The sequence below is a fragment of the Hyla sarda genome, chromosome 2 (genome assembly GCF_029499605.1).
Source record: "Hyla sarda isolate aHylSar1 chromosome 2, aHylSar1.hap1, whole genome shotgun sequence".
NCBI classification, from domain to species: Eukaryota; Metazoa; Chordata; class Amphibia; order Anura; family Hylidae; genus Hyla; species Hyla sarda.
This window is the reverse complement of record NC_079190.1, coordinates 332,745,974-332,763,713: the sequence shown is the minus strand read 5'-3', so window position 1 is coordinate 332,763,713 and position 17,740 is coordinate 332,745,974. Positions and strand designations below refer to the sequence as shown.

Below are 17,740 nucleotides of genomic sequence, written 5' to 3'. Positions count from 1 at the left end.
TTGGGGCTAAATGGCTATGTTGTGAGATTACCATAACACTGTGGCTAGCTTTTTGTGAACTGGTATTTCCTGTTTCAGTTTTCTTTTTTTGACTACAAAATCCCATAATTCCATTTTCCTCCCTCCCACACATCAGCCACCCTACCCTTTGAAACATAAATGAGCTGCATCCATTCAAAAGACATTTGGTTTTCAATCAGGGTGCCTACAGCTGTTGCATTAGTTGCAGATTGATCTCTCTCCCACTAAGCGATCCCTCCACCCATTGAAGCAGACAGGCTCCCTGTCATCAGCTGACACGTGAGTCAGGTCTCGGCCGCATTGCAATCTGGGAAAAATCTGAGACAACAGTCATTTTGTATGCTGTTAAAAATAAATATTGGGGTGAAAATCACATAAGAATTGTGAGAAAACAGACAGGTACAGACACTATATTATGAACTACACTAACTTTACAGCCCCTGTAGCATAGTCAAATAAAAAAAAAATCCTGGAATACCCCTTTAAAGGCATTTTCGCTACATAGACTGAATTATTGCTGCTATGAGCAGCTATGCACTCTCAGTCAATGATAGACAACTGTGATCTTGCCGCTATCCATCGTTAATTATTTAACCTCTTAAGGACGTAGGGCGTACCTGTACGCCCTACACACGGTCCCGGTGTTTAAAACGGGGTCACGCCGTGACCCCGCATCACACCGGGTCGGTCCCGGCTGCTATTCATAGCCGGGACCCTGGGCCAACAGCGCGCAGCATCGATCTTTGTGCCGTGCACTGTTAACCCTTCAGACGCGGCGATCAAAGTTGACTGCCGCGTCTGAAAATGAAAGTAAACGCTTCCCGGCAGCTCAGTCGGGCTGATCAGCTAGGACGCAAGCGGAGGTCTCCTTACCGGTCTCCGCGGCTTCTGATCGGCGTTTGATTGCTCCAAGCCTGAGCTACAGGCTTGAGCAATCGAGCCCCTATTTCACTGATCCGTGCAAAGCTATGGCTTTGCAGGGATCAGCATAAGAGATCAGTGTGTGCAGTGCTATAGGTCCCTATGGGAGCTATAGCACTGCAAAAAAAAAGTGAAAAAAAAAAGTTAACAAAGGTCATTTAACCCCTTCCCTAATAAAAGTTTGAATCACCCCCTTTTCACAAAAAAAACTGTGAAAATAAAAATAAAAATAAACATATGTGGTATTGTGGAAATGTCCGAACTATAAAAATATATCGTTAATTAAATCACACGGTCAATGGCGTGCACGCAAAAAAATTCCAAAGTCCAAAATAGCGTATTTTTGGTCACTTTTTATATAAGGAAAAAATTTATAAAAAGCGATCAAAAAGTCCGATCAATACAAAAATGGTACCGATAAAAACTTAAGAACACGGCGCAAAAAATGAGTCCTCATACCGGCCCTCACACGGAAAAATAAAAAAGTTATAGGGGTTAGAAGATAAGAATTTTTAACATACAAATTTTCCTGCATGTAGCTACGACAATATCCAACCAATATAAGTAGGGTACCAGTTTAACCGTATGGACCTACAGAATAAAGAAAAGGTATTATTTTTACCGAAAAATGCACTGCATGGAAACGGAAGCCCCCAAAATTACAAAATTACATTTTTTCTTCAATTTTGTCGCACAATGAATTTGTTTTCCATTTCACCGTGAATTTTTGGGTAAAATGACTAATATCACTGCAAAGTAGAATTGGTGGCGCAAAAAATAAGCCATCATATGGAATTTTATGTGCAAAATTGAAAGCGTTATGATTTTTAGAAGATGATGAGGAAAAAATTAAAATGCAAAAACGGAAAAACCCTGCGTCCTTAAGGGGTTAAGTGCCATGATCAAGAGCTGCAATCACTGTCCCCCTAACTGCAACATATTCACGGGGGTCTGAACGGATTAAATGCCCACCGGAGGTCTGCTCATTTGCTCTGTGCAGGTCCTGGGTCTGATCAGCTGAAAGAGCTTGCTCAGGCAGACAATATCAGTAGATTGCCAATAACACTAAGTAATGCTATGCAATAGCATTATTCAGTCTTAGCAATCTAATGATTGCATGCAACAATCCCCTATAGAGAACCACTTTCTTTGCCTACTTGTGTATCCACCCTAAACAGTGGATTCACAACTAGAAGATGGTCCCTGTTCTGATTATGTGCAGGGGCGTAACAAAGTCCAACACAAACAACTGTACAAAAGTCAGGGAATCAGGTCAGGGTACAAAGGGTTAACAGTTACCAGACAAAAGACAGAAGGGAATGTACAAATGTAAAATCAAAATCTGACAGGCCGGATCTTACCAAAGAGCAATTCAGTACAGATACGGAAGACAGGAGAATGGTCAGGTGACAATAGCCAGAGTCAAATATTCACAGGATAGGAAAAGCTAGGAGCAAAATAAGAGCAATTGCACACAGAGACAAACACAAGCAAGAAATGAAAGCCTGGCTGATAATTATATCAACCTGAGAAGGGTATGGACACAGGGAGGAGAAGTGATTGGTCTGGGCATCATCACAGCAACACATGAGGCTCCAGCCAAACACCAAAAAACGTAACCCTTTGGCTAGAACCAGGTCAATCACTACGTAAGGCTCTTAAACATAATGTTATAATCCTGTGCGGTGAATGGAGTGAACATATCTAAATACCAAAATTGCTGATTTTTGGTCACATCCCATCCTAGAAAAAAATTAATTAAAAATGATCAAAAAGTCATATATGCGCAATCGTGGTACTGATAAAAACTGTAGATCATGACACAAACAATGAGCCCTGATACAGCCCTGTAGACGGAAAAATAAAAAATAAATTATAGCAGTCAGAATACAGCAGTTTTAAACATACTCAGTATTAATAATAGGCACAACAAAGTAATAGAGACTGAGCTAGCCCATTCATTCATGCCAAGGTTAGTCAGTGACAATATACTGTCCATAGCGGTGATTTGTCTCAGCTAGGGATTAAACGGGCTATCCAGTAATAGAAAAATAGAGCAAATTTCTTTCAAAAACAGCTTAGTTCTTAGCTCAGCAAGTTGTAATACCACACACAACCTGGGGACAGACGTAGAACTGTTTTAAAAGAAATTATTCCTGGATAACCCCTTTAAGTAAGTGGTCATATTCTTTGCAATTAAACAATACCAGTTAGTCAAGTCAATCAGTGGGGACCCGGTAAATGCTGAAATAGCAGTGGGGGGTGGGAAGATGAGAAATGGCTATTTTTTTTATGCCCCTTTTAAAAATAAAATTATTCTGCTTGATAAACCTTTTAAGTGATCTTTTACACCCAGTTAGTCAGATTTGATTACAAACTATGTTTTCATAGGGCTTTATAAATATATTATTTTGTATGGTTGGGTACTGTGGCATAGTAAGCAGTTGGTGACCTTTGGATAAGCTCTTTAGCTAGTCTCTGGTACAGCAGTTATAGTTTTCAGTATCAACCTTGTGCACATTTTCTATACTCCGATGCCCTATCCCTGCTAACAAACTTCAGTATTTCTTCGTTCATTGTGCTCAGGCTAAATCCCTGGTGAACCTAGTAATTGTTTTCAGTACCCCATGATTAAAGGACAACTGTAGTGCAAGACTTTTATATATTGCTGTGCCCGGGATGCAAATATAAACAAAATAAACTTTAACTCACCTTCCTACGTTCCCCCGTTGGTCCGGTACCGGCCTCACGGTCCTGCGGTGCTAACCTCATTCAACTTCCTGGGGACAGGGACGCCGCAGAGCCGTCGGCGTATCACCGGCCGCAGCGATGTCCCGTCCCGGCCAGTGATAGGCTGAAAGCACTGTCATGTAAGAAGCCGGCCAGAGCTCCTTACATGACAGTGCTCTCAGCCTATCACCGGCCGGGGCGGGACATTGCTGCTGCCGGTGATACGCCGACGGCTCTGCAACATCCCCGTCCCCAGGAAGTTGAATGAGCTTAGCACCGCTGGACCGTGAGGCCGGTACCGGACCAACTGGGGAACGTAGAAAGGTGAGTTGAAGTTTACTTAGTTTATTTTTGCAGCCCGGGCACAGCAATATACAAAAGTCTTGCACTACAGTTGTCCTTTAAGTACTTTAGTGGGTGGTTGCTAGTAAGTAATGATCACTAGTAGAGATGAGCGATTCGAAGCTGACGAGCTCAAATTTGTTACGAATTTAAGGAAATATTCGATTCGCAATGAATGCGAATATCACCGCGATTCTATCGCGTGAATCACTTCATTAAAGGGGTACTCAGTTGGTTAAGATTTTTGGCTATATTGCATCTTCTTTTAATGTTCATGTTTTTTGCAATTGACATGTATTATATGTTTGTGTAGCATGTGTCTTTTTTTCTTACCTGTTTGTGGGCTAGGAAGTTCTGTAGTTCTGTGTTGGATCTCTTACTGTCGTCCAGAGCATCGGCCATGTTAGGATTAGGCTGTGGACAACGAGTCAGGGCTTTTTTTTCTCTCTGTTCTTTCAGAACCTGGAGGACGCAGGTCTGCATGAGAGAAAGAAGCCATGCCCCCTAATCTCCCCCTCCCAGAGGACAGAGGTCTGCATAAGAGAAAGAAGCCACGCCCCCTCATCTACCCCTCCTGGAGGACACGGGTCTGCATGAGAGAAAGAAGCTAGAGCAGGGGGAGAGAGAGAGTACATACACAGCTCCTCATCTCCCCCCTGCTCTGTCTTCTGAGGACACAGATCTGCACTGAAAGAAGACAGAGAAGATAAGAGTGTTATCTGAAGGGGAGGATAACAAGGTGCACGGGCTGGGGAGGGGAATAAATCTCGGACTGGGGATGATTTCTAAGTGTGAAGGGGGGGGGGGACTCCTGAATGACACATGCTAGGAGTTGTAGTTTCTGTTATGTGTGTGTATGCTAGTGTTTACAAACCAGTGTCCCTCCAGCTGTTGCAAAACTACAACTCCCAGCATGCCCAGACGGCCTTTGGGCATGCTGGGAGTTGTAGTTTGGCAACAGCTGGAGGCACACTGGCCAATTCAGTATATTACAAACAAAGTGCACTGTTTCCCAACCAGGGTGTCTTTAGCTGTATCAAAGCTACAACTCCCAGCATGCATGGACAGCTTTTGGCTGTTCGGGCATGCTGGTAGTAGTAGTTTTGCAACACCTGGAGGCACCCTGGTTGGGAAACACTGGTGTATGTCCTATAGAGGTGTGGGGAACTACAAGCCCCAGGAGACTACAGAGGCAGTATGCTGGTGTTATAACACAGACTGAAGACTCTTGAATAACACATGCTGGGAGTTGTAGTTCTTTTTGTGTGTGTGTGTGACAGTGTATCCCAACCAGAGCTGATTATATTAGTGTGTTGTGTAGAAGGGGGCTGACCCGGGAAAATAGTAGGGTGGGTAAAGGGCGGAACAAAAAAAAAAAGGAGCTGCCCCAAACCAGCAAGGCATGTGGCATGCTGGGATTTGTAGTTTTCGGCATAGCAAGAAACAGGAAATAGAAGCCAAAATAGGAAAACAAAGTGGGGGATAAACAGGCAACAAAGAACGGAAATAGAGTAGCCTAAACAACAAGAATAGAAATGAAACAAAACAAATAGGGTAAGTCAAAAACGGAAAAACACGTTGACCACCAGAGTACCCCTTTAAACTCCATTTTACAGCGTTCCAGGTGCCAGGGCATCTAAAATGGGGGATCCACATGCCAGTACATGGGGCAAGGGACGCTGGGAAGGTGGGAAGGCAAGGCGGGAAGGGAAGCAGGCGGTATGACCCTGAATCACATGCAGGATGCAGCCTATCAGCAGCCAGTCACCACTGTGATGTCAAAGCCCTATATATTCGACAGCCACATTGCGGCCAGCCACTTCACTCTTACACTGGAGAGAGATAGGATGGACAGCCTGTGTGTGTTACAGCAGAGAAAAGCGCATTCCAGCAGCGTTTAACATCATCCTAGTCACATCAGCGTTCTCGTGGACAGGGAGAGCATTGTTTTTTTTACTGAAAAGGATTTTTACTGCAGCTGCAGACATTAACCTCCCAGCCACTTTCTTCAGCATAGTTTTACAGAGAGGGGCAGGAATAATTTTTCCGCGCAATTCAGTGTCTTTGTTCCACAAAAAACATCTACTGGTTATACTAGTCTGTAGATGGCATAATAACCAGCAGTCCATTCCGAATAGTCTGTGACAGAGTGCAATTTTGTGTTTAGTACACAGCTATTTTTGGCTGCAGCACTAATGTGTACTGCTGGTGTTTTACAAAAATATATATTTTTTAAGGGTAATGTAGCGCATTTTTCTGCCTTCATCAGTGCATACCGCATACGTACATCTAAGTAGTGTACTATTTTGTACCTGTTAATCTGTCAAAAGTCTACATACTGTGAAAGGACAGACAAAAGGGGCGAGTGGAAGCTGGAGTCGCAGCGAGAGGCCTGAGCTCCCGTTATCAGCCAACGGTCGTCTCTCGACCAGCAACCCATCTGCCGTCGTCGATAGGTTAACACACTCGTCTGCTTCATCTCAAGTGAGATCTGATGCCCCCAGTCAACAGTTGGTGGGTTCCTCAGACACAACCTTCAGTTGGCATGGCCTGGGAGCAGTCCCTGTCCTCCCTTTGCCTGTGTCCCATGCTGTTCCCTCTCCTACAGAAGTATCTTATGCTGTGGATTCAGCTCCCTTATTCACTGAGGACGATCTAATAGAGGACAGTCAGCATCTACTGCCCAACCAAGAAGTGGAGGAGACATCCGCCGCTTCCTCCGCTAGGCTGGCAAGTAGTGATGAGAAGAGTGACGTGGGAGGCGGTGCTGCCAGGGTTCAGGGTCCTGAAGCAGACACTGTTGAGGAACCTGAGGAGGACATCAGTAACGGGCAGACACTTGTTGATGATGATGAAGCCGATCGCAATTGGGAGCCGGGTGCAGAAGGGGCTTCATCGTCATCAGGAGAAGAGAGTTGCAGGTTGCCTGTGAGGCAGCAGCTGAGCCAGCAAGGCGGTAGCATAGTTGGCAGTCAGCATGGTAGCAGAAGTGGAAATTCTAGAGCCAAACGTGCCCAGGGGAGACCACCTGCTTCGTGGCAGCCTAAATTCCCGGGAGGTAGTGGAACAGGGGTTCCTGGAGACGGCGGCAGTAGCACTCAATTAGTGCGAACTGTTGGTGGGAAAATCAGCTACTCGGCAATATGGCAGTGTTTTATGATGCATCCAGAAGAGGTTCACATTGCCACATGCAAGATATGTCGGCAGAAGGTGAAGCGTGGCCAGGGTCCCAATGTTGGCACCACGGCCCTGCGTCAACATATGCTTCGCCACCATAAAGCGGCCTGGGAGAACCGTGGCTCCGATGTAGTGGTCCAGCCTGCTGCGTCAGCCTGTGGCATACTGCTCCCTCTTTCAGCCAGCCAAGGCTCCACCACCTCAGCTGAAGGGAGCTGGGTGTCATACCCTCCTTCTGTCGCTCCAGATGCTCCTGCTCCTCCTACTTTTAGTAAGCCATTCCGCTAACAATCCATCCGCAAAGCCATCTCCAAGAGACAACAGTATGCGCCCACTCATCCAACGGCGCAGAAGCTGAATGTGCTCCTGTCTAAGTTGCTGGTCCTGTAGTCCCTCCCTTTTCAAGTGGTGGACTCTGCACCTTTCAGAGAACTGATGGCTTGTGCCAAGCCGAGGTGGAGAGTACCAAGCTGTCATTTCTTTGCGTAGAAGGCAGTACCAGCCCTGCACACTTTTGTGGAAGAGAAGGTAGGCCAGTCCTTGAGCTTGTCGGTGTGTACCAAAGTGCATGGCAGCGCCGACATCTGGATCTGTAACTACGGTCAGGGACAATACATATCCTTTACGGCTCACTGGGTGAATGTGGTTCCTGAACAGCCACAACCCCAACTTGGACAGGTAACGCCTGCTTCCTCCTCCACGGTGTCAGCCCTTTGGTCCTGTAACTACGGTCAGGGACAATACATATCCTTTACGGCTCACTGGGTGAATGTGGTTCCTGAACAGCCACAACCCCAACTTGGACAGGTAACGCCTGCTTCCTCCTCCACGGTGTCAGCCCTTTGGTCCTGTGACAGAGTGCGACTCCGTCTCCTCATCCTCCACCATGTCCTCAGCCTCCACTGCCCAGACAAGTCTCACTGGCCCTTCAGCATACCATGTTTGCAGGGCACAGCGGGGTCAGGCTGTTCTTGACAAAAAAAAGTGTGCTAAGGGCCTCCATTTTGTTGACCAAGTGTGATGCTGCCATTTTCTTTTTTTACATGTTTTGTACTTGCCACAGCAGCGTGCACCCGTGTATTGAGTATAGGTGCTGGCTACTTTTTTGTTTTTGATGTGCAATTTTGGGGGGAGTGGCTCCCTCTGTAGCCGTGCATCCCCTCCCCTATTTCACAGGAGGAGGTTTGGATTGATAGTGGATTCAACATGTCACCCAGTCAGAGGCTATATGCCCAGCAGAGGTGAGTGTTATGAGTGTTAGGCTCAGTATTTGTATTAGGGTCTCATCCGATATGAGGCCACCTTTGCGTGGTGGATTAGAGGACACGTTTTGATCAAAAATTGCGCTAAGAGCCCCTATTTTGTTGACCAAGTGTGCTGCCACCATGTCCTTTTTAAAAAAAATGTTTTGTACTTGTCACAGAAGCGTGCACCCGTGTATTGGTGCTGGCTACTTTTTTGTTTTCACGCTGTTCTTCACATGGTTTGCCTTGGTGAAAAGAGTCACACAGAGGAGGAACTGATAAAAGTCATTCATAAAGAAATCGGAGCATGGCTTATTCCACGAAAACTGGAAATGGGAACCATGATGATGGACAACGGGAAGAACATTTTGGCCGCGCTGTGACAAGGAAGGGTGAGCCATGCGCCCTGCATGGCACATGTTTTAAATCTGGTTGTCAAGCAGTTCCTGAAGCAGTTCCCCATTTGCAAGATATCCTAACAATGGGAAGGAAACTTTGCATGCACTTCAGCCACTTGTAAACCGCAAAGCACACCCTCCTTGAGCTGCAGCGTCAGAATGGTATCCCCCAACACTGTCTGATTTGTGACGTTGCCACACGTTGGAATTCCACCCTCCATATGTTGGACCGACTGTATGAACAGAGAAAAGCCATCACCGATTTCTTGATCATCCAAGCGGATAGCGGTACTCTCCTGTGTAACTTCAATGTGAACCAGTGGCAGCTCATACGTGACACCTGCCGTTTGCTCAGGCCCTTTGAGGAAGCCACATTAGTAATTTGCCAGGATTACAGAATGAACAACGTCATTCCACTGCTTCATTTCCTACAAGTGTTGGAAACGATGGCTGGTCAGGGCATTGGAGACGTTGCGCCTACATCTCACGGCCACATGAGCCCTGTGGGGGCTGAACTGGAGGAGGAGGAGGAGGATGAAGGGCACAGTGGAGCACAGTTTAGGTTTCATGAGATGGGCTGTGTTTCTAGTAATCTGACAGGAGAGGAGGAGCATGATCAACTAGAGGAGCTAGAGGGTTATGAGGAAGGCGAGACAGAGGACCCAGGCACACTGTGGCAGTAGGCAATGGAGATGGAGTCAGGGAGTCCCTCCAAGTCACTTGCACAAATGGCACGATGCATGCTCTGCTGCTTGTGTAGTGACCGCCGAATTGTCAACATTCGGCAGCGGGATGACTTATGGCTCTTCATCTACGTAGTCAGTTGGCCGATGCCTATCAGCGCCATCGTCCATCCACTAGCAGGTCTTACTCGGGGGGCCCTCACCTTCAACTGCCATGGCTGCTGGGGAGAGGTGGGGTGGCAGGAGCAGTACCAGCTACATCAGCAGCAGCCTGAGTCTACAGTCGCTGATGAGTACCTTTCTTCACCCGCATAGTGAAGCAACTCATCAGCAGCAGGTAGACATGGAGCAGGCACAGTTCGTAGATAGCCAGCACGGCACTACTTCCCCATTTAGGTATAGAACAGTGATGAAATGGCAGACTTGGACTAGGAATGCTGGAGGTGGTGCTCTGATTGGCAATAGTGCATGGAAACGTAACAAAGAAGCAGGAAAATAATCGGCAACTCACCGCAGCCAGCTGAGTAAATCTTCTTTTATTTCATACTCACAAATGTATTACATGAGAAGAGGGTAGTGGGGGGACACAGGATGGCGACCAAGCTCCGTTTCGCACGATGATCGTGCTTCCTCCGACATGGAGCAGGACCTGAACCAGCAGGTGGTGGCATACCTTGACATGACCATGCCAACACACCTTGAAGATCCACTGGACTTCTGGGCAGCCAAACTTGATTTGTGGCAGCAACTAGCAGAGTTTTCCCTGGAAAAGCTGTCCTGCCCAGCCAGTAGTGTGCCATCTTTGTGAAGATGAATCAGGCATGGATCAGCCAGGATTTCCAACCACCAATGCCAGATGCATAAGAGTAGATTGACCATGGTGCTACACCAACACTTCACAAATATGGATAGTGCCAAACAGATTTAAGGCACTGCTCCCCATTTACAAACATTCCAGCCAACTTTATCACCGGGTACTGGTATTGCCACCCACCGAACCACTCTGTCACCGGGTCACTTTCAGGACTCCTGATGCTGCTGCCACCTCCAGGCTGTTTCATTCAGCCACTAGTGTTGCTCGCAAATATTTGCAATGCGAATTTTATTCACGAATATTGCGAATATTCGCGAATAGAGCGCTATATTTTCGTAATTACGAATATTGTTTTTTTTTTACAGTACACATCACAGTGATCATCCCTCTCTGCTTCCAGCTTGTGGGGTGTAAAGAAGGCTCTAATACTACTGTGTGAGACTGGCGTGCGCATTTTTGCATATGCGAAAATTTACATATGCTAATTTTCCCATATGCAAATTTTCCATATGCTAATTTTTATCTGCTAATTTTTGCACATGCAAATTTTTCACATATGCGGAAATAAAATGCAAATATTACGAATATGCGAATTTAGTGAATATATGACGAATATTCATCCAAATATTCGCAAAATATCGCGAATTCCAATATGGCCTATGCCGCTCAACACTATCAGCCACTATTTTGTCTCCTTATGCTTCTGCCAACTCCAGGCTGTGCCATTCAGCCACTATATGGTCTCCTCATGCTTCGGCCACCTCCAGGCTGTACCATTCAGACACTATATGAGCTTCTTATGCTTTCCCCACCTCCAGGCTGTGTCATTCAGAAAATATATTGTTTTCTGATGCTGCTGGGACTGTCTTAGATATTACCTACAATTTTTGAATGGTAGCACTAGCAAACATACATGCTCAATAGAGATTTCCACATTGATCTTTTAATGTTAGGGGTTGTGAAGCCCTCTCGTGTACGCATCCTGCTGCCTGATCCAGGCTGTGTGTTTCAGGAACTACTTGGCTTACTGATGCTGCTGGGCCTGTGCCTAAAATTTTTTGATGTTAGCACTAGCTAACATACATCTTCTATACAGATTTCAATATTCACCTTTTAATGTTAGGGGTTATTGAGTCCTCTTGTGTACTTCTGTTGCTGCCTGATCCAGGCTGTGTGTTTCAGCAACTATATAGTTTAGTGATGCTGCTAGGCCTGTGCCTAAATTTTTTTTGATGTTAGCACTAGCTAACATACATCTTCTATACAGATTTCAACATTAACATTTTAATGTTAGGGGTTGTGAAGCCCTCTTGTAAACTCATGCTGATGCCTGCTCCAGGCTGTGTGTTTCAGGAACTACTGTGCTTAGTGATGCTGCTGGGCTTGGGCCTTAAAGTCTTTGATGATAGCACGAAGTAACATACCTTTTCAATAGAGATTTCATCATTGATCTTTCAATCTTAGGGGTGAAACCCTCTTGAGTACTGCAGCTGCCTGTTCCTGACTGTGTGTTTCAGAAACTACTTTGCTTACTGATGCTGCTGGGCTTGGGCCTTACATTTTTGGATGTTAGCACTAATTGAGATTTTAACATTGATCTTTAAATGTAAGGGGTTATGAAACCCTCTTGTGTACTGCTGATGCCTGCTCCTGACTGTGTGTTTCAGGAACTACTTGGTTTACTGATGCTGCTGGGCCTTAAATGTTTGGATGTTAGCACTAGCTTACATACATGCTTAATTAAGATTTCAAAATTGATCTTTCAATGTAAGGGATTATGAAACCCTCTTGTGTACTGCTGATGCCTGCTCCTGACTGTGTGTTTCAGGAACTTCTTGGCTCATTGATGCTGCTGGGCTTGGGCCTTAAATTTTTGGATGGTAGCACTAGCTATCATGCATCTTCAATAGAGATTTCAACATTCACCTTTTAATGTTAGGGGTTGTGAACCCCTCTTGTGTACTCATGCTGCTGCCTGCTCCTGTCTGTGTCATTTAGCAACTACATGGTTTACTGATGTTGCTGGGCCTGGTAGCATTATGTACCATACATCTTCAATTTAAATTTCTAAATTCATCTTTTATCCTTAGAGATTGTGAGGCCCTATTGTCTCCTCATCTGCCACCAACTCCAGGCTGTGCCATTCAGACACTACATGGTCTCCTCATGCTTCAGCCACCTCCAGGCTGTGTCATTCAGCCACTATATGGTCTCCATATATTGACTGTGTATTGTAGGAAACATGTCAACATATCAATTTAAAAATCTTAAATTCAAATTTAAAAATCATGAATTTCAATGGTCTCGTCATGCTGCTGCCAACTCCAGGCTGTGCCATTCAGACACTATATGGTCTCCTCATGCTTCAGCCAACTTCAGGCTGTGCCATTCAGCCAATATATGGTTTATTGATGCTGCTGGGCCTGGGTCTGAGAATAAAAATTTAGTTATGGTAGCACTAGCTACCCAAAATCTTTGGTTTAAATTTCAGAATTTATCTTATAATCTTAGGGATTGTGAAGGCCCAGTGTCTATTCATGCTGCTGCCAACTCCTGGCTGTGCCATTCAGCCACTACTGTATATGGTCTACTCATGCTACCAACATATCCACGCTGTGTCATTCAGCCACTATATGGTCTCCTCATGCTTCAGCCTTATCCAAGCTGTGTCATTCAGCTACTATATGGTCTCCTCATGCTGCCAACACCTCTATGCTGTGTCACCGCTTCACACGCCCCACCGCACCGCCCCAGCCCCATTGCCTCCCCCATCCCTGGTTTTATAATTTCCTGTTCCCGGGGACCGGGGTCCACGCTACTTCTGGCTCCTACTGCGTCCTGCGTTACGCTGTGCGCAATGACGAGTGACGTGACGTCACCGTCAGTGCGCACAGTGACAGCTCAGGAGGACGCCACCAAAGCCAGATGTAGAGTGGACCCCGGGCCCCGGGAACAGGTAATTATAAAACCGGAGATGGGAGAGGCAATGAGGCCGGGGCGGTGCCGTGGGGGGTGCGCCGCGGCACGGTGGGGCGGTAGGGGGCGTGGAACGGTGCGGCGGTGGGGGGGGGGCGGTCACAGTGGCGGTCGCGGTGGCGGTGATAGGACTCAGGAGGACCCCCGGACAGGCAGGGGGAGAGAAGCGGGTGGCGGAGGCAGTCTATGGCACCGCAAAAGCCACTGCAGTTCATTGATTTAAAGCGCCCGCTTTAAATCAATGATCTGCAGTGGTGTCACGGGGGGATAAATAGCCGATAACTTATACCGAAATATCGGTATAAGTTATCGGCTATCGGCCCTAACCTCCACCGATTATCGGTATTGGTATCGGCCCTAAAAAAAACATATCGGTCGATCCCTAGTAGATATGTAGCATTTGGAGGTTTTTAAAGGAGTAGTCCAATGTAGAACAACTTATCCCCTATCCTAAGGATAGGGGATAGGTTTCAAATCGCAAGGGGTCTGAACACTGGGGCACCCCACGACCTCCCATACGGAGCACCATGCGTGTCGACCACCGCACGCAGCGGCGGCCGATACGCTCCCTTAATTCATGCCCCATGGCAGAGCCGGAGCAATGCCTTCGGAAATCTCTGGCCATAGCGCTGTATTGAGGGGGCGGGTCAGACCACCAGCGTTCTGAAACATTTCCCTTTTCCTTAGGATAGGGGATAATAAGTTGTTCAACACTGGACTACTCCTTTAAGAGAAGATATTCTTGGAAACATTGATTCCATGTAAAAATAACTTCATATGCACAAGTTCAATATAGACAATACGGCAGGCAAACACTGAAGTAATGAGCCATACAGCCTACCTGGGCTATTGTGCAGGCTCCATGCCCATGTGTTTTAGCTTTACCATCCCTAAAATAAAAAATATGCTAGCATACAGCAGATCAAACAGTCATAAATGTGGCATTTCAACACATCCCCGTGGCATACAGCTAAAACATAATGTGAATTAAAGGGAAAGCAAAGTATAAGGAAATTATGTCTGCTGTTACAGCCACTTGAATTCTGAACTTACCCAAAGCCATATCAAGGCGCCCTACGTTATATAGTATAGAAACAACCCTGTCCCCGGAGACAATATGCACTTTTGATTCTACCCAGTTCTTCAGTACTTTTGTACAGTCTTCTGTGGTCTCTGGATAGGACAATAAAAAAGAAAAGCACTATTTACTATATGCATGGTTTAATAAAAGATAAATGTCTCTCACATGTATAGATATGACACCTGATATGTGGTGTATAACTCCACTGCAGCCTAGTTCTGAACTTGTAAGCTGACTTCTAAGTTTATGATCATACTGCGGAATTTCTACATGGAATTCTGTGGAAAATTACTCTGGAAATTCCGCCAAAATTTATTGCACGTTATGCTTAATGGGGTTCCGCTGCCTCATTCACACAGTGGAATTTCTGCATTTTTCTAAAAAATAAAAGACATGTCTTAAAGTTCATAGAATTCCTTGGCGGAATCCCATTAAAGACAATGGGGCTTTGAATTTTAGTTTTGAGCACACAGAAATTCTTCTGGAATACCATCTAAATTCAGCAAAACTGTAAAAATCTGCAGTCTGCTTTTCTGTGCAGGATTTGAGCAGAATAGCAGAAATCCTGCTGTGTGAACAAAGCCCAACACAGTCCAACAATAAATCCCAAAAATAACACCAAGTCTCACTCCAGAATAGTGTAAGCTCCTCATGGATTAAAGGGGTTCTCCGGTGCTTAGACATCTTATCCCCTATCCAAAGGATAGGGGATAAGATGCCTGATCACGGGAGTCCCGCCGCTGGGAACACCCGGGATCTTGCACGCGGCACCCCGTTTGCAATCAGTCCCCGGAGCGTGTTCGCTCCGGGTCTGATTACCGACGACCACAGGGCCGGCGGCGTGTGACATCACGCCTCCGCCCCCGTGTGACGTCACGCTCCACCCCTCAATGCTAGCCTATGGGAGGGGGCGTTCTTTGAGGGGCGGAGCGTGATGTCACACGGGGGCGGAGGCGTGACATCACACGCCGCCGGCTCTGTGGTCGTCGGTAATCAGACCCGGAGCGAACAGGGGATAAGATGTCTAAGCACCAGAGAACCCCTTTAAATATTAGCTTAGGCTGTGTTTACAAATCGCTTCATTAAACTCCATTTACTGCGGTGCAGGCTCCAGGGCATCTAAAATGGCGGATCCACATGTCAGTACACGGAGCAAGGAACGCTGGGAAGGCAAGGCGGGAAGGGAAGTAGACGGGATGACCCTGAATCACATGCAGGATGCAGCCTATCAGCAACCAGTCACCCCTGTGATGTCACAGCCCTATATAATCGGCAGCCATAATTCCGGCTCCTCACTTCATTATAATACACTTCACTACAATACACTGCGGAAGGATCATAGGACACAGAGCCTGTGTGTGTGTTACAGCAGAGAAAAGCGCAGTTCAGCAGTGTTTAACATCCTCCTAGTCAAATCAGCGTTCTCCTGGACAGAGAGAGCATTGTATTTTTTCACTGAAAAGGATTTTTACTGCAGCTGCAGACATTAACCTCCCAGTTACTTTCTTCAGCATGGTATTACAGAGAGGGGCAGATAGCTGTGTGTTGCCTCATGCATTTCAACAAGCTGCATCAACTTCATAAACCTTAACAGAGGAGGCAAGAAGAATTTTTCAGTGCAATTCTGTGTCTTTGTTCCACAAAAAATCCTCTACTGGTTATACTAGTCTGTAGAGGGTATAGTACCCAACACTAAGAGTCTGTGACAGAGTGCAATTTTATGTTTAGTACACAGCTTTTTTTTGGCTACAGCACTATTGTGTACTGCTGGTGTTTTACAAAAATATGTTTTTTTTAAGGGTACTGTAGCGCATTTTTCTGCCCTCCTCAGTGCGTACCGCATACTTAGATCCAAGTAGTGTACTAATTTGTACCTGTTAACCTGTTAAGGGCCTACATACTGTGAAAGGACAGACAAAAGTAATCATCGACTGCTGTTCTAGACAAATACTGTTTTAAGCATAGTGAATCGTATTGTACTCCCCTCATACACGCACTAAGTATGTCAGGCAGAAAAGTGCCAGGACATGCACAGAGGAGTGGCAGAGGCCTAAATCATTCAGGCAGAGGTCGCAGCAGAGTAGGGGCGAGTGGCAGCGGGAGTCACAGCGAGAGGCCTGAGCTCCCGTTATCAGCTAGCGGTCGTGTCTTGACCAGCAACCCATCTGCCATCGTCGATTGGTTAACACGGTCATCCGCTTTATTACAAGTGACATCTGACACCCCCAGTCAACAGTCGGTGGGTTTCTCAGACACCATCCTCAGTTGGCATGGCCCGGGAGCAGTCCCTGTCCTCCCATTGCCTCTGTCCTATGCTGTTCCCTCCCCTACATAAGTAGCTTATGCTGTGGGTTCAGCTCCACTATTCACTGAGGACGATCTAATAGAGCACAGTCAGAAGCTACTGCCCAGCCAAGAATTGGAGGAGACATCCGCCACTTCCTCCGCTAGGCGCGCAAGTAGTGATGAGGAGAGTGACGTGGGAGGCGGTGTTGCCAGGGTTCAGGGTCCTGAAGCAAACAATGTTGAGGAACCTGAGCAGGACATCAGTGATGTGCAGACACTTGTTGATGATGAGGAAGCTGATCACACTTGGGAGCCGTGTGCAGAAGGGGCTTCATCATCATCATCAGGAGAAGAGGGTTGCAGGTTGCCCGTGAGGCAGCAGCTAAGCCAGCAAGGCGGTAGCATGGTTGGCAGTCAGCATGGTAGCAGAAGTGGAAATTCTGGAGCCAAATATGCCCGGGGGAGACACCTGCTTGGTGGCAGCCTACCTTCCAGGGGTTCCAGGAGACGGTGGCATTAGCAGGCAATTGGTGCGGACTGTTGGTGAGAAAATCAGCTACTCGGCATTGTGGCAGTTTTTCATCAAGCATCTGGAGGAGGTTCACATAGCCACATGCAAGATATATTGGCAGAAGTGAAGCGTGGCCAGGGTCCCAATGTTGGCACCATGGCCCTGCATCAACATATGCTTTGCCACCATAAAGCAGCCTGGGAGAACCGATGGCTCCGATGTAGTGGTCCAGCCTGCTGCGTCACCCAGTGGCACACCGCTCCCTCTTTCAGCCAGCCAAGGCTCCACCACCTCAGCCGAAGGGAGCTGTGTGTCATACCCTCCTTCTGTCGCTCCAGATGCTCCTGCTCCTCCTACTTTTAGTAAGCCATTCCGCTAACAATCCAAGCCATCTCCAAGAGACAACAGTATGTGCTCATCCAACGGCGCAGAAGCTGAATGTGCTCCTGTCTAAGTTGCTGGTTCTGCAGTCCCTCCCTTTTCAAGTGGTGGACTCTGCACCTTTCAGAAAACGGATTGCTTGTGCCGAGCCGAGGTGGAGAGTACCAAGCCGTCA

General features: G+C 46.7%; 1 protein-coding gene across 5 annotated transcripts in view; it reads right to left on the bottom strand.

The window, feature by feature from the left end:
• Positions 1-17,740, bottom strand: part of LOC130356430 (uncharacterized) — a 628,644-nt gene that overhangs the window by 17,380 nt on the left and 593,524 nt on the right. For all 5 annotated transcript variants that reach the window (XM_056557979.1, XM_056557977.1, XM_056557978.1 and 2 more), the window contains one exon: positions 14,360-14,479. In XM_056557979.1, the coding sequence (XP_056413954.1) occupies positions 14,360-14,479 (120 nt within the window). The remainder of the gene's footprint in view (positions 1-14,359; positions 14,480-17,740) is intronic.